General features: G+C 36.4%; 1 protein-coding gene across 1 annotated transcript in view; it reads right to left on the reverse strand.

Moving 5' to 3' along the window:
• Positions 1-13,411, reverse strand: part of RNF11 (ring finger protein 11) — a 35,225-nt gene extending 21,814 nt beyond the window's left edge. The window contains exon 1 of the mRNA XM_010951817.3: positions 12,794-13,411. Within this exon, the coding sequence (XP_010950119.1) occupies positions 12,794-12,916 (123 nt within the window). The 5' untranslated portion in view covers positions 12,917-13,411. The remainder of the gene's footprint in view (positions 1-12,793) is intronic.
• Positions 13,412-27,719: the final 14,308 nt, after the last annotated feature.

The raw sequence follows: 27,719 nt of genomic DNA on the forward strand, positions 1-27,719 counted from the left end.
TTTTTGTTTTGTTTTGTTTTTGATATTTGAACACCAAGTCCCTCAAGAAGCCCTCTCACACAACTATAACCAAAAGTTAGCTGTCCCACCTCGGGCGTCCTCTAGAGCCTGTCACCACTATGACTTTGTACTGCTTCATGTCTGTATCTTATACTTGGCCTAACACTGAGTGACCTCCCAGATCCAGTAAAGTTATTGAAAAAATTATAACCACTTGCAGGTGCCTTAAGTCATTCTGCAAACACATTTATAATTTAGGCTCAATCAATTTTCAGTTGAATAACTGAAAAACAACAGTAGAAAACAAATTCTTGGAAATTAGGCAATAATGTCTTCTTACAGAGCTTCTGAACTCAAAATGCCCTTTGTCCTAAAAAGAGCTTCTTGCCCCCAAGATGGGCTAGATCCATTTAACCTTGAATGGAGGGTCCCAATTTGAGGCTACCAAAAGTAGTCTAAATTTTTCTCTATTGAAAGGTGACTTCTGAAAATGACTTCTGACTAACAAAACATGTAAGTTTAAGGAATTTTCCTGGCTGTTGTCTCCAACTCTGGTCCAGTGACTCCCTTACCTCCACTTAGTTTAGTGACCTGGCCAGATTTTCCTAGATGAAGTATTTTAATTCCAGCTCATCTGATCATACATCAGCTCTTTAAACTAAGTATTAAATTTCAATCTGCTGGCCCCAAAATGGACTAGCTCTCTGCACCCAGATATCTGGATCCTGATACTTCTAGAGTCAGACATACAGTCCTGCCCACATGTGTATCTATCTCCAGCTAGTTTTCTCATCTTGTTAAAACAGAGGCACTATCATAAAGAATGCTCATAACCTAAATGTCCATCAAATACAGAAATGGTTAAATAATTAATGGTCCACACAATAACTACCATGCAGCCCTAGAGAGGAATGAAGCCTTCTATATACTGATAGGGAAACAGATTCCAGATATAAGTGGAGGGGGGAAAAAAGGTGCAGAACTGTGTGTACAGTGGGCTACTTTTTGTGTAAAGGGATCAGGAAGGACTATTTGTATTTGTTTGCATATGTATAAAATCTCTTGGAGAATATATAAAACACATTAACATTAGTTGACTATTGGATGTGGAACTAAGAGGCTAGAGAACAAGAATAAAATACCTCATCTGCATTCTTGCAGAATGTATTACTTGACCACATGAATGTATTACTTAATACTTAATTGTTCAAAATAAATTTAAAGATTTTGTTTTCTTTCATGTAGGCCAACCCTACTACCTCTGTTTGGATTCCATCTGTTTCCACCTTCTCAGAAACCTTATACTATAGATTTTTGCTGCTTTCTCTATTCAACCTCTTCTTGTCACTGGATCCTTCCCATCAGCTTATAAGCACAATCAAATCTTTCTCATTAAGACTTAAAACAGACTAATCCACCTTCAATCCCACAATCACAATTCCACATCTCATTAGTGCCCTATTCCTATATCCCCCTTCATAGCCAATCTTCTCCCCTGTTCTTGATGTACCTTAATCTCCTGGAAAAAAAATCTCACCATACAATTCATTACTAAATTCTGATATTCTGGTCTCTTGAATATACACAGAATTCATCTGTAACTCTTAATCTCTATTGCCAACACCCTAGCTAACAATAGCTGCTAATGCAGTGGCTTCCTAAATAGTATCCTCTTCCAATTTGTTCCCAGAGATCTCCTTTAAAAACGCAAATCTAATTTAATTTACATAATATCTCCTCTGCCAGTCCATTTAAAATCCTTTACTGGCTAGCTTTCCACTGTTCGAGGATAAAGTCCAAAATCCTTAATAAAGATAATAAATGTAAAGGACCTGGCTCAAGCATCTTAATGACTATTCCCAGGGTACAAACATGTACCCACTTCTCTAAAATGCTCTTTTACAGAGAAGCAAGTTTGGATTCCTAAGAGATTTTATTTGAGATGCTGTACATATAAAATATTTTAAATATATTTCACAATCTTATCTTTTTGGCTCTGTATCTTGGAGTCTATTCTAAACCGACTGTGGGTTGTGAAATCAGTTTTAGAGGGTCAAAGCTAAGACTTTTTAGAAAATGAAATACACAGAACATGCAGTAAGGATTAATACTGTTTTTTTAAAAAACATTCTTATTTTTTATTGAAGTGTGGTTGATTTACTTTCAGGTGTACAATAAAGCAATTCAGTTACACATACACATACATATATGTATACTTTCTTCAGTTTCTTTTCCATTACAGCTCATTACAAGGAATTGAATATAGTTCCCTGTGCAATACAGTAGGTAATATTGTTTTATGAAAATTGTTTCCATTTTTATAAACTGAACCACAGTATAAAATATTTTTTTATTGTGAGTTGCCAAAAAATGTCTGCAGTCCATTGTCTAAGCAATTTGAGATTATGATGCTACTCTTTTCCTTGTGACACAAAATTTTTTATCTATGACTAAGAAATTACATTTCAAGTTAATTTTCAATAGATTCCAGAATTTCAGCTATTTAAAAATGGCCCATTTCATGCTATCTAATCTTAAATGAGGCCTGACAATTTACCTAACAGTGTTGCAACAGCAACACTTAACTGAATTCCTATACCACACCTATCAGAAGAACTCTGTGGCTCAAACCCCAAAGGCTTTGTGGTTTCTGGCAGCAAAGATATGAGCTCATGACCTGCAACTCAGAGACTGCCTCTCAGGGATTCTTAACCTTCTTTGCGGCATGAAAACCTTTGGCTATCTGACTGAAAAGTTATGGACCCCTTCTCAGATAGTGTTTTTGAATAAATACATAATACCAAAGAAATTAGTTATACTGAAATGCAGTTCTATTCTTGACTCTGTAGAGATCTGTGGACCTAAGGGTCCCAATCTAAAGATTATATTGAGTCTTAAGAATTCATACACCATAAGGAGTCCTAGGTAACTAAAGCATGTTTTAAGAAATAAAAAGGATTTTGAGAAACAAAATCTAAGGACAAGAGAAAATTACAGACAATGAAACACACTGGGGAAGGGGAGGTGTATGTAAAACATGAAACACTGATAAGCTTATCTCAATATTAAAGAAGGTTCCTTCCCTTTCTCTTTCTCTACTCTCATGTTTATGTGGACTTCCTGCTAAAATCAACTTTATTTACTTAAGCAAGCAACTTATTTACTTTACCAAGAAAACTTTAAAAATAAATTTTTTGAACCTAAAAAAACAGTATAAGGTGCCTATGTATCCAAATCCCAAGATAGTTTATTCACAAATAGAAATGTTGCTCTACTCGTAGGTAGTACCTTTCAGCTCTCCTCTAGGAGGAGCTGCTAGGAAGTATTATGACAAGTTTGATTATTTGGTTTTCCAATATGCAGAATATTAGAAGAGGTACTACAAAGAAAGATGCATTAAAAGAGGACAAAGAATCATCTGACAGTTCTAAGACAGTGAGAAAAAAATGATAAAATGCAGATACAAGATTTAACAGCAGAACTGATTTCACCCAGAACATAAATACTGCAACAAAATTCAAGACTCTGGTGTCATCATTCTGTTACTTACAAAGTATAATATATTAGTCTTTCTAGTAATTTTGAATCAATAAAATGAGATGAAAATCTACTTAAGAGTCAAAACTTCAGTGATGTATGTGGGAAGAAGTGAGAATGAAAAGGGAGGACTGTTAAGTCTGAAAAAGGACCCAGCTAAGAATCAATCTTAGTAAAGCACTGTTAACAAAGGTAGTGAGTGTATTGGAATAAAAATGTTAAAAATATAGCATATTTTAGAATGTTTTCTATTTAAAACCTATCTATCCAGAATAAATTCTGTTTAAACTGGAAAATATCACTTAAATCTAACTGCAGTTGTACTTTCTACAATTGAGTTCATACAATTTTCCTGTATGACTCTAATATCCCATCTTTTTATGAGTCTTGTGTTTTTTTGGACCTCCTTGTTCCACCATTATCCCAAATGGACTACTTATCAGTACCTATGGCTTCAGGCCCTCTTAGCTTCAAATCTACTTCTGTGTTTTAAAAAATATTACAGGCAAGAAACAAGGATACAAATGTCTAGTGGAGATAATGCTAAATAAAACACATTCACACTATATTATAATTAGCCTTAATCAGGAATTGGTGCCTTAATATCAATTAATGATAAATGTACCACATCTTATTTCAATATGGGAGAGAAAAGTTAGACAGGGAGCCCTGAAAACCTAAGGGACAAAGAAAGGTGAAAGGAGAATCACCAATTGAGGATAGAAAAGAGGTCACTGCACATGAACAAATACCACTAATTATCAAAGAAATGCAAATCAAAACTACAATGAAGTATCACCTCACACCAGTCAGAATGGCCATCATTAAAAAGTCCACAAATGATAAATGCTGAAGACGGTGTGGAGAAAAGGTAGCCCTCCTACACTGTTGGTAAGAATGTAGTCTGGTGCAGCAATTATGGAAAACAGTATGGAGATTCCTCAAAAAACTAAAAATAGACTTACCCTACGATCCAGCAATTTCACTCCTGGGCATGTATCAGGAGGGAACTCTTAATTCAAAAAGATATATGCACCCCAATGTTCATAGCAGCACTATTTACAATAGCCAAGACACAGAAACAACCTAAATGTCCACTGATAGATGACTGGATAAAGAAGTTGTGGTAAATGTCTGTATATATATAAATATATATATATATATTTATATATATACACACACACACACAATGGAATGCCACTCAGCCATTAAAAAGATTAAAATAATGCCATTTGCAGCAACACAGATGGACATACTAAGTGGAGTAAGCCAGAAAGAGAAAGAAGAATACTGTATGATACTACTTGTATGTAGAATCTAAAAAAATGACACGAATGAACTTATTTTACAAAACAGAAACAGACTCACAGACATAGAGAACAAACTTATGGTACCGGGGAGAAAGAGGGTGGAAAGGGATATATTGGCAGTTCAAAATTTGCAGATACTAACCACTATATACAAAACAGGTAAACAACAAGGTCCTACTGTATAGCACAGGGAACTATATTCAATACCTTATACTAGCCTATAATGAAAAAGAATATGAAAAAGAATATACACACACACACACATACACACATATATAACTGAATGACTATGCTGTACACCAGAAATCAACATAACACTGTAAACTAACTATACTTCAATTAAAAAAAAATCTTGTCCCTTTAACTAAAATAGTAGCTCCTTAGGGGTAAAAGGACTCATTTCTCCTTTCCCCTCGGTGCCCAACACACACTGACTGATAGAAGAAATGAACTATCAAGTGTCCTAGTTTTTAGCCTTAATTGTTATACTAAGTGACATGTAATTTTAACTAATTAGGCCAGTCTCACTCTTCTTAAAGTCATTCAGTCTCATAATTCAAAGAAGTTTTTAATAAATTTAGGAACAAATATATCTGGAGTATTGCTTTCCTCATTCTCACACTTTCAGATCCCTTAGTTACTTTACTATATGCTCTCTGGATTAAGTAACAAGATAATTACTCAACTGGCCCCAGGGAGCAACACTCCAGGTTGGCTATTTAATTAAAAGACAGGTATATGTGCATTCATATTAAAATGAACTCAAAGTATTTTTAATCAGCTACAATAAGGAACTCTTCTAAGACTTGAAAAGGAACATATCATAAAGCCAAGTTGAATATCAAAACCAAAAGGTAAGGCAGATTCTCCAAGAGCAGAAAATATATTTAGTTCTTCCTTGTCACTTTACTTTTCAACTACATATAGCCATCTCTTTTGCCATTAAAAACACACACCTTTGGCTATCTACAAGCCAGCTTTTCCTCACACCTTTCACTCACATGTCCACTCAGTCTTTAGTACCTTTACCACATTCTTAATTTCATTTATATCACAATTGCAAAAATCCTGAATTATGAGTATATTAATAATATCATAAATATTTGTTAAATTCAGTATTAAAAATTACTGACAAGGAATCAACTTCTGAAAATATGTTACAGCCTATTTTTTAATAAGCTATTTACACAGCACATAAATACATTCCTAACTCTTTGCTTGAAAGAAGATAATACATTGAAGTTATCCTCTTTTCACTCCTCTCTTCATTCCAGAATTTAACTTGGTTGAGACACAATAAAGCCAGAAAACAGAAAGAAGTGGTACAAATTAAACAAAAAAGACAAGGAGAACCTATAGTAGGAATTCTGTAATAACTTCTCTATTTAGAAGCCGCCAAATAAAATTGACTTAAAAAAAAAAAAAAGAAATCCCATTCTACCAAAAGTATATTAAGATTTTTAAAGGTCTAAATTTTATAAAATAAAAATACACACTAGAAAGTACTAACTAAAAAATATTTTAAGAAAGTCTCATAAGTTCTCAGACCTTATGCACCAAGTATTCATTACTCCATCTTCTCAAGTTACCCTATAATTAGCTCTAGAATAAACTCTGACACGCAGACTGTCCTACTCTTAAAGGTGCTCATATATTCTTATTGGCAAAGAATCAGCCTTAATTAAAGGACATCCAGAGTGGGAGATCATGCATAAACAAACAAAACCCCTCCTCTGTAGATTACTTTGGGTAGTGTGGCCATTTTGATAATGTTGATTCTTCCAATCTAAGAGCACAAGACATCTTTCCATTTCTTTGTATCATCTTCAACTTCCTTCAATGTTTTACAGTTTTCAGAGTATAGGTAACCTCCTTGGTTAAGTTTATTTCTAGGTATTTTATTCTTTTTGATGCAATGGAAATGTTTATGCCAGCTATAAAATTCTGGGTTTTGAAGGGGGGGAAAAAAGTGAATGAAGGGCTGCAAATAGCAAAATATCCTTCTTTCTTATGGGTGAGTTGTATTCCATTACATATATATGCTGCATCTTCTTTATCCATTCATCTATTGATGTGCACTTATTATGCTTCCATATCTTGGCAATTATATATAATGTTGCTGTTAATAGTGGGGTGTACGTATCTTTTTGAATTAACTCTTATTTTGTGGCTGGCTTTATTTCTTTGATAACTATGTAAGTTTAAAAAGCTAAAGCTCTAAACGTTCTTAGAAACAATGAACAGTACATATATGTAAATTTTAAAAAATACGTGCAGTATATTGTGTATATGTATTTACATGCAATACGTTGTATGTATATGTGCAGTCAAATTATAACAGTTCTACCTAATAAACCTGAAAAATGAAAAAAAGAAAAAACCCCAAAACAAAACCCCCCAACGATGGTTACAAATAAGCAAAAATCTTTATTTATTAAGAAAGATGAGGCTGAGGTAAGCTAACTACACAGAACATGGACCAAACTCAAATGAAAAAGATGTAAAGAGATTAACTTTCCCAAAGCTTATGTACCTTATAAATTAGAAGTGATAAGACAAAACTGAATATGGTTAGATAAAAGAGTTAATGTGGGAGAGAAAAGCAGCCAAACCTTTTAAAGTACAAAGGCCAAACACCAAAGCACAGGATTCTGGGAACAAACTACAGAAGCTAACAACCATAAAACTTCACACTCAAAGAAAAACGCAGTAACTCATTTTCACATTTATTCAAGTATTTGAGCGCCTGCTATGTGAAAAGCATAGTTCTAGCAATGCAAAGATCAATCACCAGACTTGGATTCTAGTAGTGGAGCTATGACATTGTGATAAATAATTAAAATCAAATAGGAAGGATAAAGTGTCCTAACAATGGTAAACAAAGTGCTAAATGAGTTCAGAGTAAGAAGGGGGAGATTAGAAAAGGACTCACGGCATTTGTGCTGGACCTTGCAAGCTAGAATTTACATTGGGAACATTAAAGGAAGAACATTCTGGACAATGAGAACAGAATAAACAAAGGCAGAGGCAGGAAAGCAGAAGACATATATAGAATACAGCAAGCTGTTCAGTATGACTCTAGTATAGGTTTTATACAAGACTACAAAAAGTTAGAAAAGTATGTAAGACAGATCATAACTGTAAGTGCTAAGAGGGATCTTCAGTGATGACTCATGAAGAACCATTAAGGATTAAGAGGTAAAGGAATCTAATTTGGATAGAATTTATCAAGCACAAGGAATGAAAAGAATGGGGAGAAGAGGAGACATCAATTAGGTTATCATGAGGGGTAATGAAGACTTCAATTACAGTGGTGAGGGTACAAGAGAGAGAAGACAGAGTTCTAAGTTAGACACTAAGTGTCTACAACATATAAGATGCCATTACACTCCACTGAGAAACTTTTAAAATCTTAAGACACCATTCTCATTTTTAAGGAAACTGTAATCTAGAAATATAGTAAGTGTTAAGGCACCAAGAGCTAATTAATAAGATAATATATGATTTCCAGAAAAATATAGCAAACAAAAATTATTGCACTTAAACCAGAGGGGGGGAATGGTCAGTGACAACTTTATTAAAGAGCTGATCTGCAATTCAGTGAAAAGACAGAACTTCAAGAGGGGAGGGATAAAATTTCACAAAAAGCAATTTTTTTAAAGTAAAATAATTTGTTTAGTTAAGAGCAAGATATGTGAAATTCATTCTGAGGTGACTTCCACCAAAATGGTAAACACATAAAAAAAAAAATCTTCAATTATCTGAATTTAACTTCATAAAGATATCAGAAAAACAAGGTATTATTGTTTTTGCTTTGAATGCTTAAAAATAAGTATTTGTTTCTATTTTAGATTTTTTTAAGGAGAGGGGTTACTTTTAACGCATTCTATAGGAGAGATCAGGCCTTTAAAAAAAAAGTAACTTTCAGTCAGTTTGAAATATCCAAAATGTTATGTTTTGTTATTTGTGAAAGAAGTTCCTTAAAATGTAACATAATTTGATAATCTCTCTTCATATTTTACACATAAGTGACAACTGGAATATGAACTCAGTTCCATCTGACTCCAAAACCAGAGCTTGCACTCACTGCTATATTACCAATAACCTGTTTCCATCTGATTTTAAAATCTCAGAATGTATTAATCACAAAGTGTAGGGCGAGCATGACATTAATAAATCTCAAATTATATAACTACTGCAAAACTGAGAGATACCACTTTATTTTCATATATAGATATAGTTAGATAAAAACATTGTAAAGTGGCTTTTGTTGTTGTTTAGTGAATATTAACTTCTTTTTAACAAGTGCCACTCTTGAATTAGCCTATGAGAAATGAGGATCTTAGAGTTACAGTGGTATCTCTGTTCACTTAAACCTTTCAGGGCTGGGCTACCTACCTGGCCCTTTCCTCTTATCAATCTTCATTCCCCAGCCTTTTATAACTTATCCTCCCACTCACAACCCTTCAAAGACTGCCCTTGATGGGCAGATTTCCTTTGTATTCTTTTTAAACATTTAGGAAGGAAAGGGTAGAGGGCATACCAAATTTTTGGTTTTTACCCTTCTAATCCAAGAAAAGCTCTAACCTCGTCCCTCCAATTTCTATAAGGATGAGGATTCAAGTACATTCTCATAAAATAAACATTCTGTTACAGAATATAAACAGGGTGAAAAAAACCTAAGTTATTTTATCAATAATAATTTTAAATCAACTCCTATATTTAATGTTATTGAGATCTGATTTCTAGGATTGATTCCTTAAAAATAATCCATAAAGGAAAAAGGCACTAGAAATATGTACAGTTCTTGTAAGATACTCAGCTGAACTTGCCTCAAAATAAATATATTAATTCATTTAAAGGAAATCAAGTCATTCAACCAATAACTGAGTGCCTAACATATGCCAGGCACTATTCTAGGCACTTGGGAAACAACATTTTAAAAAATTCCCTTTTCCTAGGAGTTTACCATCTAGTAGGAGGAGACAGATAACAGTTGATCACTTACTAATTACTATGAATGAAATGGGGAATCCACAGAAGGTTGGGTAGAGTGTCATGATCTGTTTTACCAGAAATCACTCTTGATGCTGGGTTAAGAACAGACTTAAGGGAGGGCAAGGGTGAAAGCAGGGAGACGAGTTAGGAGGCTAAAAAAGAAAACCAAAGGGAGATAATACGTACTTCCTATAAACTTTGATTGTAAGAGTGCAGTGCTTACTTTTCTTTTTTGGGAGGGGGGGGATTAGGTTTATTTATTATACTTTTTTAAGAGGAGGCACTAGGGAATGAACTGCAGTGCTTACTTTTAAGCATAAATAGGTAAAACAAATCAGTTAGATTCTAACAGGAAATAACGGGAACTTATGGAAGCTTACTATATAGAGTGCTTGGCATTGTGCAACACAAAGGACATCTTTTAACTACTCAATACTGAAAAATACCAAATGTGTTCCTATATAATCAGCTACTCCTTTTACGAATGTTTTTTAAAAAAAAAAAACCTACAGAACACTGACTATTCTTCAAAGAAATGAGCCAGTATTTCTGTAGCTCTGTTAATTATACTATTTTTGAAGGAAAAAATATTACTTCTGTCCACCGAAAATATAGATCATATTTATCTCGGATTGGTGTTTCTCAGACCATCTGAATTTACCATTCCTAAAAAACTTAATTCCTTGAGGTGCAACAAAATTTTTTCTACAAAGGGTTCTCTTTTTATGTCTCCATCTTTTAAAGAAGTTACTTTCTTCCAACTGATACCAAGTTTGCATATTAGCATCTAGGTCATTCACTTCTGGAAAGGGCAACCACAAAAAAACTCCCATTATCACAACATGTTTCCAAAAATGTTCCTTCATGATACTTAAAAAAATCTCTCATTATCATCTTATTCTCCTGCTGAATATAATTCCCATAAATCATAAGGAAGTTATCCTTAACAGAGTATTACCACAATGATAAGAAGAAGAGGGCAGTAAGTCAAAGATATTCAATTGCCTAGAAGGGGGCTAGAGAACATGAAAAGGTTTTGAAATAAAAATTGATAGTTCTAAAAAAAAATCTGTTCTTGAAACCAAAATAAGCACACTGTCCTATAGCATTTATGAGGGAAACCAAGAGTGAAATGCAAACAATTTACTTCAAAGATTCAGAAAAATAGATTTAGCTTGGATTTTTTAAGACACTTCCCTTGTGACAATTCTTTGGAAGAAATGGGTGTGTAAATTTACAAAATGTAATACTGAATTCAAATTCATTAATCCATTCAACATTTAAGTGCTTATGTCCCAGGAACTGCACTAAGCATTGGGGATACAGTTCCTGTTCTCAACGGCTTATAGTTTTCACTTATCCCACAGTTACTGAGCATCTACTATGAGCCAGATGCTGGGGCTACAACAAAACAGGAAACACAGGGTCCCTACCTGGATGCAGCTTACACTGCAGGAGGGAAATGCCTCAAGAATGAGACATCTGACTTAACAAAGATAACACTCAAGTGTTCTATGTGCTGCTTATGGAAGTGTGAAGGGTTCAGGGGGACACAAAGAAGGGAGTGATGGATTCAGGGTGCGAGGGAGGAGAATGTAGAGACTTCAGATACAGCTGAGTCCTGAAAGAGGATTAGATGTTCACCTGGTCGACCTTGGAGGGACGTGCTCCAAACAGAGGGAGCAACTGGAGCTAAGGCAGAGAGGTGTGAACAGGCTGCTGTATTGACAGGCTTGGAATGTGAGTGTGAGAGAAAAATGGAGGCTTCTGTATGCCACAGTTAAGACTGGACTTCATTGGTATATACGAAAGGCCTCTGAAGGGTTTTATTCAGAAAACCAGCATATGTGATCAGGTTTTTCTGGTGGGATGAGACACTGGTTTACATAGGAATGAGAAAAGAATAACACTAGATAATGATGTCACCATACGAAACAACAAAGGAGACTGCCCAGTTAGAAAACTAAACCTCATTCAGGAAAAAAAACTAAGCCACTTCAACTATCCAGGTCGTTCTGGGAAAACTTTTTTATCAACATCATTTAAAACTGAAAAAGTAGAGGTAAGGTTTCATGTGTGTATATATATATAATGGACTATTACATCTACATCTCTATTTTGAGTTTTCTTAAGACTTAGCTCTTTGTTAATTGTGAAAACACATCTGGAGCTGCAGACTGCTGTCCAAAAAGCAATGAACCTATTTAGGAGACAATTCTTTGATATAAAGGGAGAACCACAAGTAATAGAAGGTATTTCTCAAGTTTAAAGGTTTCCAAAGTTTATGATAATCAAGTTTTATTAAGTCAGCATGTTTAAAAGGTGTGTCATAGGGGTGGAGCAAAAGGAGGAGGGATTAAAAAATAATATAAACACATATACAAACAAGTAACTCTTGATGTCGCTGGGACCAAAATCACTACTTGAAAATCGTCTCCCTAACAGAGGGAAAAGTGAACACCTACCAGATCCAATTAATACAGACTGGGAGGGAGGAGAGGATGATCACACACGAAAGTATAAATGGGGGAGGGGGGTGTAACCACCTATCTAGAACCCATAATCCAGCTGGCGGTGCGATGAGGAAATCATCTCCAAACCTCACAGTTCAGACTCCACGATTCAGACATAAATGCAGGAAAATGTCACTCCCAAACTCCATAAGCGAACTACTGGCCACTGGCCAAGGGTATATAATCACTTACTCGGATCCCTGAACTCAAGGACAGAAGTACCATCTCCACACCGCGCTTGAAGGGAGGTGAAGGCTCTCCCCTATACTGAGAGTGGGGAGCAATTACCCTCAGATCCAGCCCTAAGGGGATCAGTGCCCCCCAGGCCAGGTCTCGCCGAGGCCAGGGGCAGTGACAGCAGCTGAAGCCCCCATAATCTCGACCAGAACTGCCTCTACTCCTCGCACCCCTCTTCCCCAACACACCCTCCCCTACCTGATATGGCGGCGGCGGTTCCTGATCCGGCTCCGTCCCCTCGCCAAAGCTAGCCCGGTCGGACTGAGACTCGTGAAGCAGGGAGATGTCATCCGAAGTGGGGGATTTGAGGCAGTTCCCCATCTTCTGGGGCTGGCGTGTGTGATCTGAGGGAGGAAGAAAGCAGTGGCGGGGTCGTTCGCACGCTCCGCGGTCAGCCTCGGTCAGCGAGGTGGGGTCGGGCAGCAGGCCGGGGCTCAGGCGGCGGCGGCTCCCCCGCCCCCCGGCGCCGCTGAAGTGCCGCTCATGCCAGCCCCCGGGTTTGGGGGCTTCAGGCTGGGCCGCGGGCTCCGCTGGGGTCGCGGCGGTTGCCTCCTGCTAGGCGGCGGCTGTGGGGGGGGGCGGGGAGACGAAGCACTTCCCCACCCCGCCCCCCCGCGGGGCGGCAGCGGCCACGGAGCTGCTGGGCTTAATCCAGGTCAGGAGGAGGGGGCGCGGCCGTCGCGACTCCCCCAGCTGCTGCCTCAGCTGCTGCTGCCCCCGCCGACGCCGGAGCCGCAGCCGCGGGCCTCATCCTACTCCGCCTCACAGCGGCAGCGGCGGCCTGAACGAGGCCAGCTGCGGCCCTGCGTCACGCCGCCGTGCGTGCTCTAGTCCCGCCCCCGGCGCTAGGAGGAGTGGGCGGCTCCGGCTGCGCGGTCCGCCCCTTCCCCCCACCGCCCCGCCCCGCCCCGGGTCCAGGTCGCCGCCACTGTTCCTGGGACTGCGTCAGTTTCTGCTTCTCTGACAGTTAGCTTGGGACCCTACCCCGAAACCCCTCTTGGGTCTCCCGTGCCTCCCTACATCCACCGCTTCCTCCCCGTTTATCTCAGCTCTTACCTTTACGCTGTTCTGACTGTCGTCTCACCACCTTCTGCCAAGTGATCTATTTATAATCCTGTATCTGAATGGATCATTCCCATGATTAAAATGTTAAATGGTTTACCGTTTATCCCCTTAAGAATAAAGTCCAAACTAATGAACCTTTCCTACCTCCGCATCACTTACTAATTCTTGTACATCACAGCCAGAAGGATTCTTCTTCCAGTTGTATATCTCAGATTGTTCTATTTCTTTCCATTCACACTACCATAGTACAAGCCACCTTCATCTCTCTATTGCAATATTTTGAACTCTTCTCCCTGCATACACTATTGCCCCCATTCAATCCACTATTTGTACGGCTGAGATTTTGTTTTAAATGTAAATCTGGTCATGTCATTCCCCTAGGGGGAATTTAAACTTTTTGAAATCTTCAGTGATGTCCCAATGCTGTTATGACTAAGTATCAATTCTTAAATGGTTTGCAAATCTGACTACCTCCCCAATCTCATTAGCAGTATTGTTCCCTCACATATTCTAAACTTGAGATGTCTAAATAAAGTAGTTTCAGTTATTTAGAAGACTAGCCCCTCCAGCTGAGGTCTTTACTCATACTGTTTCTTTGACAGAAACTCACTTCTCCCCACTCCTAATCTTATGCCTCCCATCAAGATAAACTTTATTCCCACTTATTCTTTGTGGACTCAGCTTTGTTTCCACTGGGAAGCCTCTCCTCATCCTCCAGTCTGGGTTGGTTGCCTTCTCTGTGCTGTAAGTTCCTGAGCTGTTCTCTGTCACAGCTTGATCAAGCTGAATCATCTGTTTCTCCTCAGTGCGAGGCCTGGCACATTGCTTAAGGCAGAGTAGGCTCTCTTCTAGGTTGAGCTCAAGAAGCAAGGTATGCAAAGGAAGAAGATAAGGAAGATGAGAATGTTCCTAATAGTCATTCATTTAACAAGAAGCAACAAGTAGGTATTGGCTCCCTTTTTTTCATTCATCATTTACTGATTTTTTAGGGGGAGCAGGGGACTAGATCTTATGCTAGGCACTAGGGAAACTGATACACCAGATCTGGCTTGTTCTTGATGGAGCCCAGGGTCCAGCTGGGAAGACAAGTAAACAAATGAGTTACTTTGCTCCCCCTCCCACCGAAAGTTTTTAGAGAGCACAGAGGAGAGTGATTAGACCATTTGGGTGACAATCAGAAAGGATTATTGGAAGCAGAACTGTGTTAAATTGGCATGGGCCTGAGTGCTCTAATTTTGGAGTCCCTATTTTATAAAATCACTATTTTATTTAAATACACTCATGTCTCATATTAAATATAACCATTTTGCTGTATGCCCTCTTCTCCAAGATTGCCTTCTTTCCTATTAATAATTTCTACTTAAATAGGTGTATCTCTAATGCCACGTTTGTTATCTGAATCTTTCATACATCCCTAAGAGTCAGTGCTTAATTCTCTAGCTTGGAAAAGTAAAATGATTGGATCATTTGGGAGGAAATTTTGAGGCATTCGCCTCTTTTCCCCTGTTGCCATTTTCCTTGTCTCTGAAATACTGCAACAGCTTCTTAATGAAGTCCTTACCTCTGCACCATCAATCCATTCCCCACACTACTGCCATGAAAAATGTGATCAGAGAGCATTCATAGACTTGTGGTTCAAGAATTTAGGATGGCATTTGGGCCTTGAATCATTTGGTCCCATCCTGATCTCCCATGACTCCACCTCCAACCAGACATCCTATACTGCAGCCTCATCACACTTCTTACCATGCCCTCAGATTTCACTATGCTTTACCATCCCCTGACCTTTTGCCATGCTGTTCCCTTCTGTTGAAATCTGACCATCTTTTAGGACCCTCCTTAAATACCACTTTCTGCATGATTTCACTTAGTTGGAGTATATGTAACAATATAAATGGGATCTTTATTGTATTGTGTATATCTATATAACGTGAATATTTTAACATAATTATATCTATATAAAATCACAAATTTATATAAATTCATAAAAACATAATATATAAAATTACATCATATATAACATTATATACATATATAAAATCATATGTGTATAATTTTATGATTAACTTCCATTTATAAGCCTGAGCCAGAATATAAGAGCACTGAAAGGTACATACTGACATTCCTGTTTCACCGGAATAGAAACATGGCTTTGCATGCCTACTCAGGGGGAAAGCCAGTATTTGAATCATATACCAGTTGCCTTTATTAGTTTGTGGGACTACATCTTTCTCATGTTGATATTCTTCTCTCAGTATATAAAAACAGGGGAATGGGGAAAGACTTATCTGGAATGCCTTTGGCATCCACATGTACCTTTGTAAGGAAGTAGCTATTCAGTGATTTTTCTTCCTAATCCATATTTATAAAGGAGCCCTTGGGAAGTGGCCTGTAGATCAGAGAGTGCGACCCAATCACATAACAATTTTAAATCGAAAAAGTTACCAAGACTCTTGATGTGACAGAGACTCTATTAGACCTAACTCTTGTCCGGCTCCTCTGAGCCCTCAAGGCACCTAACCTGGGGCTCTGTCCTTGGCCCACTTATTCCAGTTTTAGCAAGAATCCAGCTGAGTCGGTTTAGTCAGAATCCGTTTCTGTCAATATATGACCACCTTGGCCTGCCTTCAGCAGAAATCCTATCAGTGGGTTTAGGCAAGATTCCCTTTATCCTCGATATTTCCTGTTAGTAATTTTCCTATCCACTGACTCCCATCCTATTCCTTGCCCATAAATCCCCACTTGTCCTTTTTGTGTTCAGAATGGAGTCCAGGTCTACAATGAGGTCTCTCTTCCCCTACTGTGACAGTTTCTGAATAAAATCTGACTTAACTGCTTTAACTTGTCTGGTTCTGGTTTTATCTGACCCTAGGAGATCTAATGCAGAAGCAGATATGAGAATCTAGCATCTAGCATCTTTTATTGAGCCAGATATTTTTTAATGGACTTAACTTTTTTAGGCAAGTTTTAGTTTCACATCAAAATTGAGCAGAAATTACAGAGATTTACCATATACTCCTGTCCCCTTACATGCATAGCTTCCCCCCATTATCAACATCCTGCACCAGAGTGGTACAATTAATGAGCTATCACACAAAATCCTTGTTTATGTTAGTTTCACTCTTGGTGGTGTACATTCTATGGGTTTGGACAGCTTTATAATGATATGTATAATCATACAGAATAGTTTCGCTGCCATAAAAGTCTTCTGTGCTCAGCCTATTCATTCCTCCCTCACCTCTAACCCCTGGAAACCACTGATTTCTTAACAGTCTCCATAGTTTCACCTTTCCCAAAATATATAGTTAGAATCATACAACAGGTAGCCCTTTCACACTGCACTTAGTAATATACAGTTAAGTTTCTTCATGTCTATCCATGGCTTGATAGCTCATTTCTTTTTAGCACTGAAAAATACTGCACTGTCTGGATGTCCTACAGTTTATTTATTCATTTACCTACTGAAGGATATATTAGTTGCTTCCAAGTTTTGGAAATTATGAATGAGGTTGCTATAAACACCTGTGTACAGGGGTTTTTTTCCCCAATTTTTTATTGCAGTAAAATACACTTAACATAAAATTTACCACCTTAACCATTTTTAAGTGTACAGTTCAGTGCTATTGAATACATTCATAATATGCAAACATTACCATCTCCAGAATGCTTTTTGTCTTGTAAAACCAAAACTACCCATTAAACAATAACCCTCCATAGTCCCCTCCCCTCAGCTGCTGGCAACTACCATTCTACTTTCTGTCTCTATGATTTTGACCACTCTATAATCATATAAGTATAATCATACAGCATTTGTTCTTTTGTGACTGGCTTATTTCTCTTAGCACAATGTCTTCAAGGTTTATTCATGTTGTAGCATATTGCAGAACTTCCCTTACTTTTTAAGGCGGAATAATATTTCATTGTATGTATATGCCACATTTTTCTTACCCATTAATTCATTGATGGGCACTTGAGTTGCTTCCACATTTTAGCTAGTGTGATGCTGCTTTGAATACGGAGCTACAAATAATCTTTACAAGACCTTGGTTTCAATTTTTTGATTATATATCCAGAAGTGGAATTGCTGGATCATCTGGTAATCCTGTGTTTAATTTTTTGAGGAACTGTCATACTGTTTTTCACAGTAGCTATACATTTTACATTCTTATGAACAGACTGTTTACAGGTTTCTATGTGGCTGTAAGTTTTCAACTAATTTGGGTAATACCAAGGAGCGCAATTGCTAGATTGTATGGTAAAAGTATGTTTAGTTACATAAAAAAACTACTAAACTGTCTTGCAAAGTGGCTGTACCATTTTGCTTCCCCACCAGCAATGAATGAGCATTTCTGTTGCTCCATATTCTCACTAGCTTTTGGTGTTGTCAGTGTTCTGGGTTTTGGCCATTGTGATAGGTATATAGTTGTTTAATTTTAATTTCCTTGCAATCTTCCTTTCATATGCTTATCTGTATATCTTAATTGATGAGGTGTCTGTTGAGGTGTTGGACCCATTTTTCCTAAGGGTTGTTTATTTTCTTGTTGTTGAGTTATATTTTAGAGAGTAGTCCATTATCAGATATATCTTTTCAGGTATTTCTTCCCAGTCTGCAGCTTGTCTTTTCATTCTTTGACAGTGTCTTTTGCACAGCAGAAATTTTTAATTTTAGTGATATCTGGCTTATTAATCCCTTATTTCATGTGTTGTGCCATGGGTTATAGATAAAAAAATCATTACCAAACCCAAAGTCATCTAGATTTTCTCCTATGTTATCTTCTATAGATCAAATTGGAAAGAACTAACATCTTGACAATATTGAGTCTTCTTACCTGTGAACGTGGACTATCTCTCCATTTACTTAGTTCTCCTTTGATTTCATTAATCAGAATTTTATAGTTTTTCTCAAATAGACCTTGTATATATTTTATTAGACAAGTATCTAAGTACTTTATTTTTGGAGTGCTAATGTAAATGATATTTTAAATTTTAATTTTAATTTCAAATTCCACTTGGTCCTTGCTGGTTATATAGGAAGGTGATTGAGTGTTTTTTTTAATTGAAGTATAGTAGATTTATAATATTGTGTCAGTTTCAGGCATATAGCAAAGTGATTCAGTTATATATATATATATATATATATATTCAGTAATATATATTATTTTTCAGATTCCTTTCCATTATAGGTTATTACAAGACATTGATTATAGTTCCCTGTGCTATACAGTAAATCCTCGTTATTTATCTATTTTATGTATGGTAGTGTCTGTCTGTTAATCCCATACTTCTAATTTATCACTCCCCCTTCCTCTTTGGTAATCATAAATTTGTTTTCTATGTCTGAGTCTATTTGTTTTGTAAATAAGTTCATTTATGTCACTTTTTTAGATTCCACATATAAGTGATAGCATATATTTTTCTTTGTCTGACTTACTTCACTTAGTATGGTGATCTCTAGGTCCAGCCATGTTGCTGAAAATGGCAATATTTCATTTTTATGGCTGAGTAGTATTCCATTGTATATATTTACCACATCTTTTTTATCCATTCATCTGTTGATGGACATTTAGATTGCTTCCATGTCTTGGCTATCATAAGTAGTGCTGCTTTGAACATTGGTGTGCATGTATCTTTCCAAATTGGAGTTTTTGTCTTTTCTGGATATATGTCCAGGAGTGGGATTGCTGAATCATATGGTAATTCTATTTTTAGTTTTTAAAGGAACCTCCATACTGTTTTCCATAGTGGCTGCACCAATTTACATTCCCACCAACAGTGTAGAAGGGCTCCCTTTTCTTCACATCCTTTCCAGCATTTATTATCTGTAGGTTTCTGATGGATGGCCATTTTTACTAGTATGAGATGATATCTCATTGTAGTTTTGATTTGCATTTCTCTAATAATCAGCAATGTTGAGCAACTTTTCATGTGTCTGTGGAAAGCAACTGACTTTTGTACGTTAACTTTGTATCCTCTAAAAAAAAGAACAAAAGAAAAGAATACAAAAATATTGTATCTTCCAATCTTACTATAGCCACTTATCAGTTCCAGGAGTTTGTTGCTTTTGTTGTTGATTCTTTTGGATTTTCTATAGAGAGGATCATGTCTTCTATTAACAAAATCATTTTGATTTCTTCCTTTTCAATTTGTGTATCTTTGATTTCCTTTTCTTGTCTTAATTGCATTACTAGGACTTTTGGTACAATGCTGAAAAGCAGTGGTGAGAGGCGACATCCTTGCCTTGTTCCTTATCTTAGTGGAAAAGTTTCTCACCAATATTAGATTCTCACCATACAGTATAATGCTATCTGTAGTTTTTTGGTAGCTATTCTTTATCCAGTTGATGAAGTTCCTCTCTATTCCTAGTTTACTGAAAGTATGTATCATGTATGGGTGTTGGATTTTGTCAAATTCTTTTTCTGAACCTATTGGTATGATTATATAATTTTTCTTCTTTAGCTTGTAATGTGATGGATTACATTAATTGATTTTCAAATGTTGAACCAACCTTGCATACCTGGGGTAAATGTCACTTGGTATATAATTCTTTTTATACATTTTTAGAGTCTATTTGCTAATATTTTATTTAGGACTTTTTGCATCTATGTTTATGAGAGATATTGGTCAGTTTTCTTTTCTTGCAATTTCTTTGTCTGGTTCTGGTAACAGGGTAATGCTGGCCTCATAAGATGAGCTAGCAAGTATTCCCACTGCTCTATCTCCTGAAAGAGATTGAGAGAATTGACATAATTTTTTTTGCTTAAATATTTGGTAAAATTCACAAGTGCACTTATCTTAGTCTGCTGCTTTCTGTTTTAGAAGGTTATTAATTATTGATTCAACTTCTTTAATAGATATAGACCTATTCATATTCCCTATTTCTTTCTGTGTGAGTTTTGGCAGATTGTATTTCTCAAGAAAGTGGTCCATTTCATCCAGGTTGTCAAATATACGTGCATAGAATTATTCATAGTATTCATTTATTATCCTATTAATGTGTACGGGATCTGAAGGGACATCCCTTCTTTCATTTTGGATGTTAATAATTTGTGTCCTCTTTTTTTCATAGTTAGCCTAGCTTTAAGTTTTATTGATTTTATTGATCTTTTCAAAGAATCAGCTATTAGTTTCATTAATTTTCTCTACTGAGTTCATGTTTTTAATTTCACTGATTTCTGGTCTTATTTTTATTATTTCTTTTCTTCTGTTTCCTTTGGGCTCAATTTGCTCTTTTTTTTTTCTAGTTTCCTAAGGTGGAAATTTAGATGATTGATTTTAGATCTTTCTTCTTTTCTAATACATGCATTCAATGCTCTAAATTTCCCTCTAAGCAGTGCTTTGCTACATCCCACAAATTTTGATAAATTTTGTTTTTATTTTCATTTAGTTCAAAATACTGTTTAATTTCTCTTAAGAGTTCTTCTTTGACTCATATGTTATTTAGAAGTTTGTTGTTTAATCTCTAAGTATTTAGGGATTTTCCAGCTATCTTTCTCTTACTGGTTTCTAGTTTAATTTCATTGTGGTCTGACAGCAGACACTGTATGATTTCTTTTCTTTTAAATTTGTTAACATATGTTTTATAGCCCAGAATATAGTCTATCTTGGTGAATGTTTTATGTGACCTTGCAAAGAATGTGTATTCTGCTGTTGTTGGAATATAGTGGTCTACAAATATCCATTATACTCATTCTATTGATGGTGTTGTTAAGTTCAACTATGTACTTACAGATTTTCTACCTGTTAGATCCATTCATTTCTTACAGAGTGGTGCCAGATAATAAAGAGATGTGAAAAAGTAGAACATTTTTCTTGGAAACATAGTTCTTTTTCATAAAAATATGTTATTTACGTTAACAGGTAATGGGCTTAATGTTATTTTTTAAGTGAATTAAATATATAGTTTAATTTCTCAGTTTTACTTTCTAAAATGATATATAGATAAATATAAATTATATAAACAAAAGTTCATTGGGGTCTTCAATAATTTTAAAAAGCATATAATGATCCTAAGATAAAAAAAGTTTGAGAATTGCTCAAAAGCCTAAAGCCTTCCTATTCAAAGTGTGTTCCACGGATCAGCACTACCTGAATTACCTGGGAACTTGTTAGAAATGCACTCTTAGGCTCCACATGAGACTGAGTAAATAAGAATGTACATTATACCATGATCCTTTGGTGATTTACATGCACATTAAAGTTTGAGAAACACTTGTCTAGTGGTGTTAGACAATCTTCTTCACCCTTGAGTTTTATAGGGTCACCAGGAGCAGTTGAGGAGGATGGAAGATGAAGGACTCAGATATAAAGGAGAGCTTCGATGAAGGCATAGTGGAGAGAGCCATCATCACCATCCATTCCCATAACTCTTGTAAAACTTGTAAAACTTGTAAAACTGAGATATAGCGATTTTCTCCAGCACCATTAGTTAAAAAGACTATTCTTTTATCATTGAATGGTCTAGGCATTCTTGTCAAAAAACATTTGACTATATATGTAATGGTTTATTTCTGGGCTCTGTATTTTATCCCATTGGTCTGTATGTCTGTATCCATGCCAGTACTACACTGTTTTGATTACTGTAGTCCTATGTTTTCTCCTAAGGGTTTTGTTGTTTTAGGTTTTATATTTAGGCCCTTGATTCATTTGTAATTTTATTTTCTATGGTGTTAGGTAAAGGTCCAGCTTCATTATTTTGTATATATATATGTATATATATACCTCCAGGGTAATGCTGGCCTCACAGAATGAGTTAGGAAGTGTTTAAATTTTGCAAAAGTTTGGGAAGGATTGGTATTAGTGCTTCTTTAAATGTTTGGTAGAATTCACCAGTAAAGTGATCAGGTCTAGGGCTTTTCTTTGTAAGGAGATTTTTTAAAATTGTGAATTCAATCTCTTTACTAGTTATACGTCTATTCAGATTTTCTGTTTCTTCATAATTTTGTCCTGGTAGGTTTTATTTTTCTCTTAATTTGTCCATTTAATCTCGGTAATCCAATTTGTTGCTATGTATTTGTTAACAGTACTCTCTTATAATCCCTGTTATTTCTGAAGAATCTGTAGTTATGTCCCCACTTTCATTTCTGATTTTAGTAATCTGAGTCTTCTCTCTTTTTTTTCAGTCCATCTAGCTAGAGTTTGTCAATTTTGTTGATTTTTTGAAGGAGCAATTTATAGTTTCATTGATTTTCCCCCATTGTTTGTATATTCTCTGTTTAATTATTTCTGCTCTATCTTTATCATTTCTTTTTCTGCTAGCTTTGGGTTTAGTTTGCTTTTCATTTTTTAGTTCCTTAAGTTGAAAAATTAGATTGTTGATTTGAGATCTTCGTTGTTTTTTAAAGGTGTTTATAGCTACAGATTTCTTCCTTAACACTGATTTTGTTGAGTCTTATAAGTCTTGGTATGTTGTGTTTTTGTCATTCATGTCTAAACGTTTCCTAATTTCCCTTATGACTTCTTCTTTAAACTATTGATTGTTTAAAAGTATGTTGTTCGATATACATAGTTTTGTGAATTTTTCAATTTTCCTTGTTATTGGTTTCTAACTTCATCCTTTTTTGATCAGAGAATATACCTGGCATGATAGTTATCTTTTAAAATTTACTGAGACTTCATTTGTGGCCTAATATATGGTCTATCCTAGAAAAAATGTCCAATGTGCACTTAAGAAGAATGTATATGCTGTGTTTATTGGGTAGAGTGTTCGGTATATGTCTCTTAGATCTAGTTGGTTTATTTTGTTATGTTCTTTATTTTCTTACTTACCTTCTGTCTGGTTGTTCTATACATTATTGTGAGTGAGTTACTGAAGTCTCCAACTATTGTTGTAGAAAATTCTACTTCTTCCTTCAATTCTGTCAGGTGGAAAAGAGAAAAATGAGGGGGGCAGATAGAGAGGCCAGCCCTTTAAGTTCCCTGGAAATCACTTTAGTTGGATGGGTAGGTGCTTGCAACAAGGTGGGAGGTGCAACAACAATAACTGCCTGCTTCTTTGTCTGTACCTCTGTGATTAGAATCAGCAATTGGTGATCAGAGCACAGATCCCAATATCTGGAGGACAGAGTCCATTTTGCTCACCCTGGCTCCCTCAAGCTGTGTTCAAGCTGCTCCAGGAATGTGCACAGCTGCTACCACTAAGGGTGGTGGATGGATAGCTGCTACTGTGCTAAAAGCTGAAATTAACCACAATTTACCTTCTAACATCACTGTGGTGGTTGCAAGCAAGACTTCAATAGACTCCAGAGTTCCAAATAGTTACAGGAGGCAGATTCTGCTAGTGCAATTGCTGTTTAGGTGGGGAGACAGAATCCTGATGCTTTATACTTTGCCATCTTCCCAGAATCCTCTCTTGGTAACATTTTGCCCTCTGAAAAATGAGTTGTGGTGCTTACAATCTTAACAGTAAAAACCAAGAACTAAAACTGCCTGTAGTCCTCTTCTGGGGTTTTATTATAAAGGAAAATTTTAAATAAAAAATAAAATAAGGAAAATTATATATATATATATATATATTTCACTAAAAGATGATCTCAGAAACAACAATCTAAATGTTTGCTTATAGGGAAATGATTAAGTAATTGTGTATTTACTATAAGAGGTATTTTCTAAAATGGTCACTTGCTACAATATTACTCCCCATTCCCTTGCCTTGCTTTGCTTTGCTTTATACCAACTGACATTTTATTATATATGTATTGCTCGCTGTATGGCTCTCTTACTGGAATTAAGTCCACTGGGTAAGGGTTTTGTCATATTCACTATAGAATCCTCAGCATCTAAAATAGAGTGTGGCAAATTATAAAAATTATGTAAATATCTGTTGGATATATGTATGAATGGAACATGAAATTTTCTTGGGAAATATTATTTAGTAAAAATACCAAAAATTAAATGTGTTCTCTCATTAAAACAATGAAAAAATGACATACATGTTGACAGAGTTTGGAACGTAGGAACTTGGAGACAATGATCACCAAGGTAATGTGGAGAAGTAAGAACAGTTTACAGGATAGAAGACAGCATTGTTGGCAATGATCTCTCTCCCTCTTTCTCTTTATTCTTGCTATTAATGTTTCAAAATGGTTTGTGCACTGAAAAAAAAAAACTTTAAAAAACCATCATTTTCCTGAGGCAAATAGAAAGTATGGATAGGATATACTTGCCATACTTATTCTTGACAAATGGGGCTCTGTATTCCAGAGTGGGAAGGAACAGTCCTTGGAGCTCTCAGAGAGAGAAAAATAAGGACAGAGAAGGAGGGTGATTTGCTTAGTGATTGAACAGTAAGTCACAGAATATGTTATCATAAAGGTATGTGGGGAGAAGAGGATGGAAACTAGCTTCTCTGGTCTGTGTCCACAGATTCTATTCTGAATTTAATAATGGGACATTGATAACCAGGCAAGGCCAGAACAGAGAATCACACATTTTATGTATGTTGCAAAGGTGCTCAAGGCAGGAAACAAATGGCAGCTGAAATTCAGATTTTACTCTACTCTCCAAGCCACTGAAACCTGGTGTGGGGCGGTATCTGCCCAGAGGACATACTTTTTTCCTAATTTCCACAAAGGTATCACAGGGGACAGGTATTGGAATGGGACACTGATTTAGCATGTTGGAGTCTGACGCCAAGTAAAATAACCTCTTAGTTGCACCACGTCAGCCTCTACTCTAGTAAGGACTAAGGTCAGGCTCAATGTGTAGTTTTCAAATAACCATATGAGAAGGCATGATTAATATTCATGACACACAGTCTATTACCCAGGCTTGCATACATGTTGGAAGACAGAAGTTTATATGCTGGATGGAAGTATAGAGCATTTATTGGCCTTATCTTCCTCTAATTCTACTGCCATGATTTAATGAAAAAATGGGGTGGAAGAGTTGCAAATAGAAACATAGAAAAGCCCTGGAGTCACAACTCTTAGAATCATCAATAGGAAAAACATTAAGTTGAAATGAAGTCTCCAATCACCTTCTCTCTATACCTCTCTGACTGCCTCAGGAAAAAAAAGTTCAAATAATTTCAGGTTTATACTCCTCACATCTTCCACATCAATCATATGAACTCCTCAATGTTTCCCAAACGTACCATGTTCTCTCAACCTGCCCCTTCTTGGCCCGTGCCTAGAAAGCCTTTCACTATCTTCTCTTCTCAGCAAATTCGCTTCAGCTTTAAAACTTATCTCTAAGCTCATTTCTCTAGGAAGTCTTCCTAATATTCCCTCTTCCCCACTGTATACATTTCCTCCTCCTTCTGTGTCCCCCCAGCACTTGGCATAACTCTCTATTAGCATCTAGCTTTATCTGTGAACATATCTACTGCTCTCATTAGATTGGGCTATCCTAGAATAGAGTTTATATCTTTTTAAATGTTTATATCTTGTCTCAGAATCTAACACAGTACCCAACAGGGGAATTTCAGAAATGTTTGTTGAATCATGAATGAATGAATGAATGAATGAGTGTTATAATGATACATGCATGGATCTGGAGGCAGAAGATCTGGGTTCAATTCTTTGTTTTACTGTTAACTTTCTTTATATGGTAAATTAAATACGGCCACAAATCCTTTGATGTTCCTCCTATTAAGAGATAGTGTCTATGTCCTTTCCCCTTGAATCTGAGCAGACTCTGACTGCTTTAGGTAGTAAATAAAAGATGGCAGAAATAATACTGCCAGTTTTCAAACCCAGGACTTAAAAAAAAACTGGAAGCTTCCATTTCCTATCTCTTGGAACACTGACTCTTGGATCCTTTGGGTGTCACGTAAGATATTTGACATCCCTTCTGGACACACTTCATGAAGAGGCTTTGAGACTACATGCAGAAAGGGGACTGACTGAGCCTAGCCTTCAAGAGAAGGACAAGGGCTTAGTCAAATCTAGCCCTCCAGTTTTCCTTGCCAATGGCTCAGTCATGTGAGTGAAGCTATCTTGGATCCTCCAGACCAGCCTAACTTCCAGATGAATACCGTCAACTGACCCCAGTTCATTTCACGTAGGGCTGAAGAATTGGCCCTACTCCACAAAATCAAGAGATATAATGATAAAAAAAAAACTACCGCGTTTTGGGATGGTTTGTTAGGCAACAACTTATTACCAGAACAGAAGTTGATAACTGGAAATGGGACATTTCTAATACCCCAAACACGTGACACTGGCTTTGAGACTGGGCAATGGGTGGGGACTTGAAGGATCTAGAGGAGTCTGTTAGTGAAAGCTAAAAAGGCCTGGAGGGGGTTATTGGTGATTACTTTCAGAACAGTCAAGGAATTGTTGTTGAAAACTAGAAGAAGTTTTGGCAACATGGTTACTTGTGATGACATGGAAAATAGAAAGTTACCTAATAAACCTGAGGATCTGGCTGGAGAGTTTTCAGGCAGAAAGTCCAAAGTGTCAACTGGTTTTTTCTAGCTATTTATAATACAATACGAGAATAGAGAGGTAAACTAAAGAAGGGCCCAGGATACTATTTCCAGCCAGCACAAGGATCTCAAAGAAAAAAATGGCCTCACGGTAAAGATCAAATCTAAGGTGTTGCCAACAAAAGGAGATCACAAGGTGAAAACAAGTCAAAGATTCAACTGTAAAACCTTTTATTAAAACCTCAGAAAGATTTTTTTTAAATTGAGACAATATTGGTTTATGACAGTCATATGTACATTATGTTTAGACTTCTGTATACATTACAGCATGCTACCACCAAAAGTTTAACTTCCATCCATCAGTTGATCCCCTTTGCCCATTTCACCCTCCCTCCACACCCCTTCCCTTCTGGTAATCACTACTTTGTTCTCTTTATTTGTGTGGTTTTTTTTTGGTCTGGCCTGCTTTGGTTTTATTTTATTTTATAATATTCCACATATGAGTGAAATCATAAGGCATTTGTCTTTCTCTGACTTATTTCACTTAGTGTTATACCCTCAAGATCCATCCATGTTGTGGCAAATGGCAAGATTTCATCTTTTTTATGGCTGAATAATAGTCCAATAGACAGATAGACAGACAGATACACATATGATGCCACATTTTTAATCCACTCATCTGTTGATGGGCAC

The sequence above is a fragment of the Camelus bactrianus genome, chromosome 13, assembly GCF_048773025.1.
Source record: "Camelus bactrianus isolate YW-2024 breed Bactrian camel chromosome 13, ASM4877302v1, whole genome shotgun sequence".
Lineage (NCBI taxonomy): Eukaryota > Metazoa > Chordata > Mammalia > Artiodactyla > Camelidae > Camelus > Camelus bactrianus.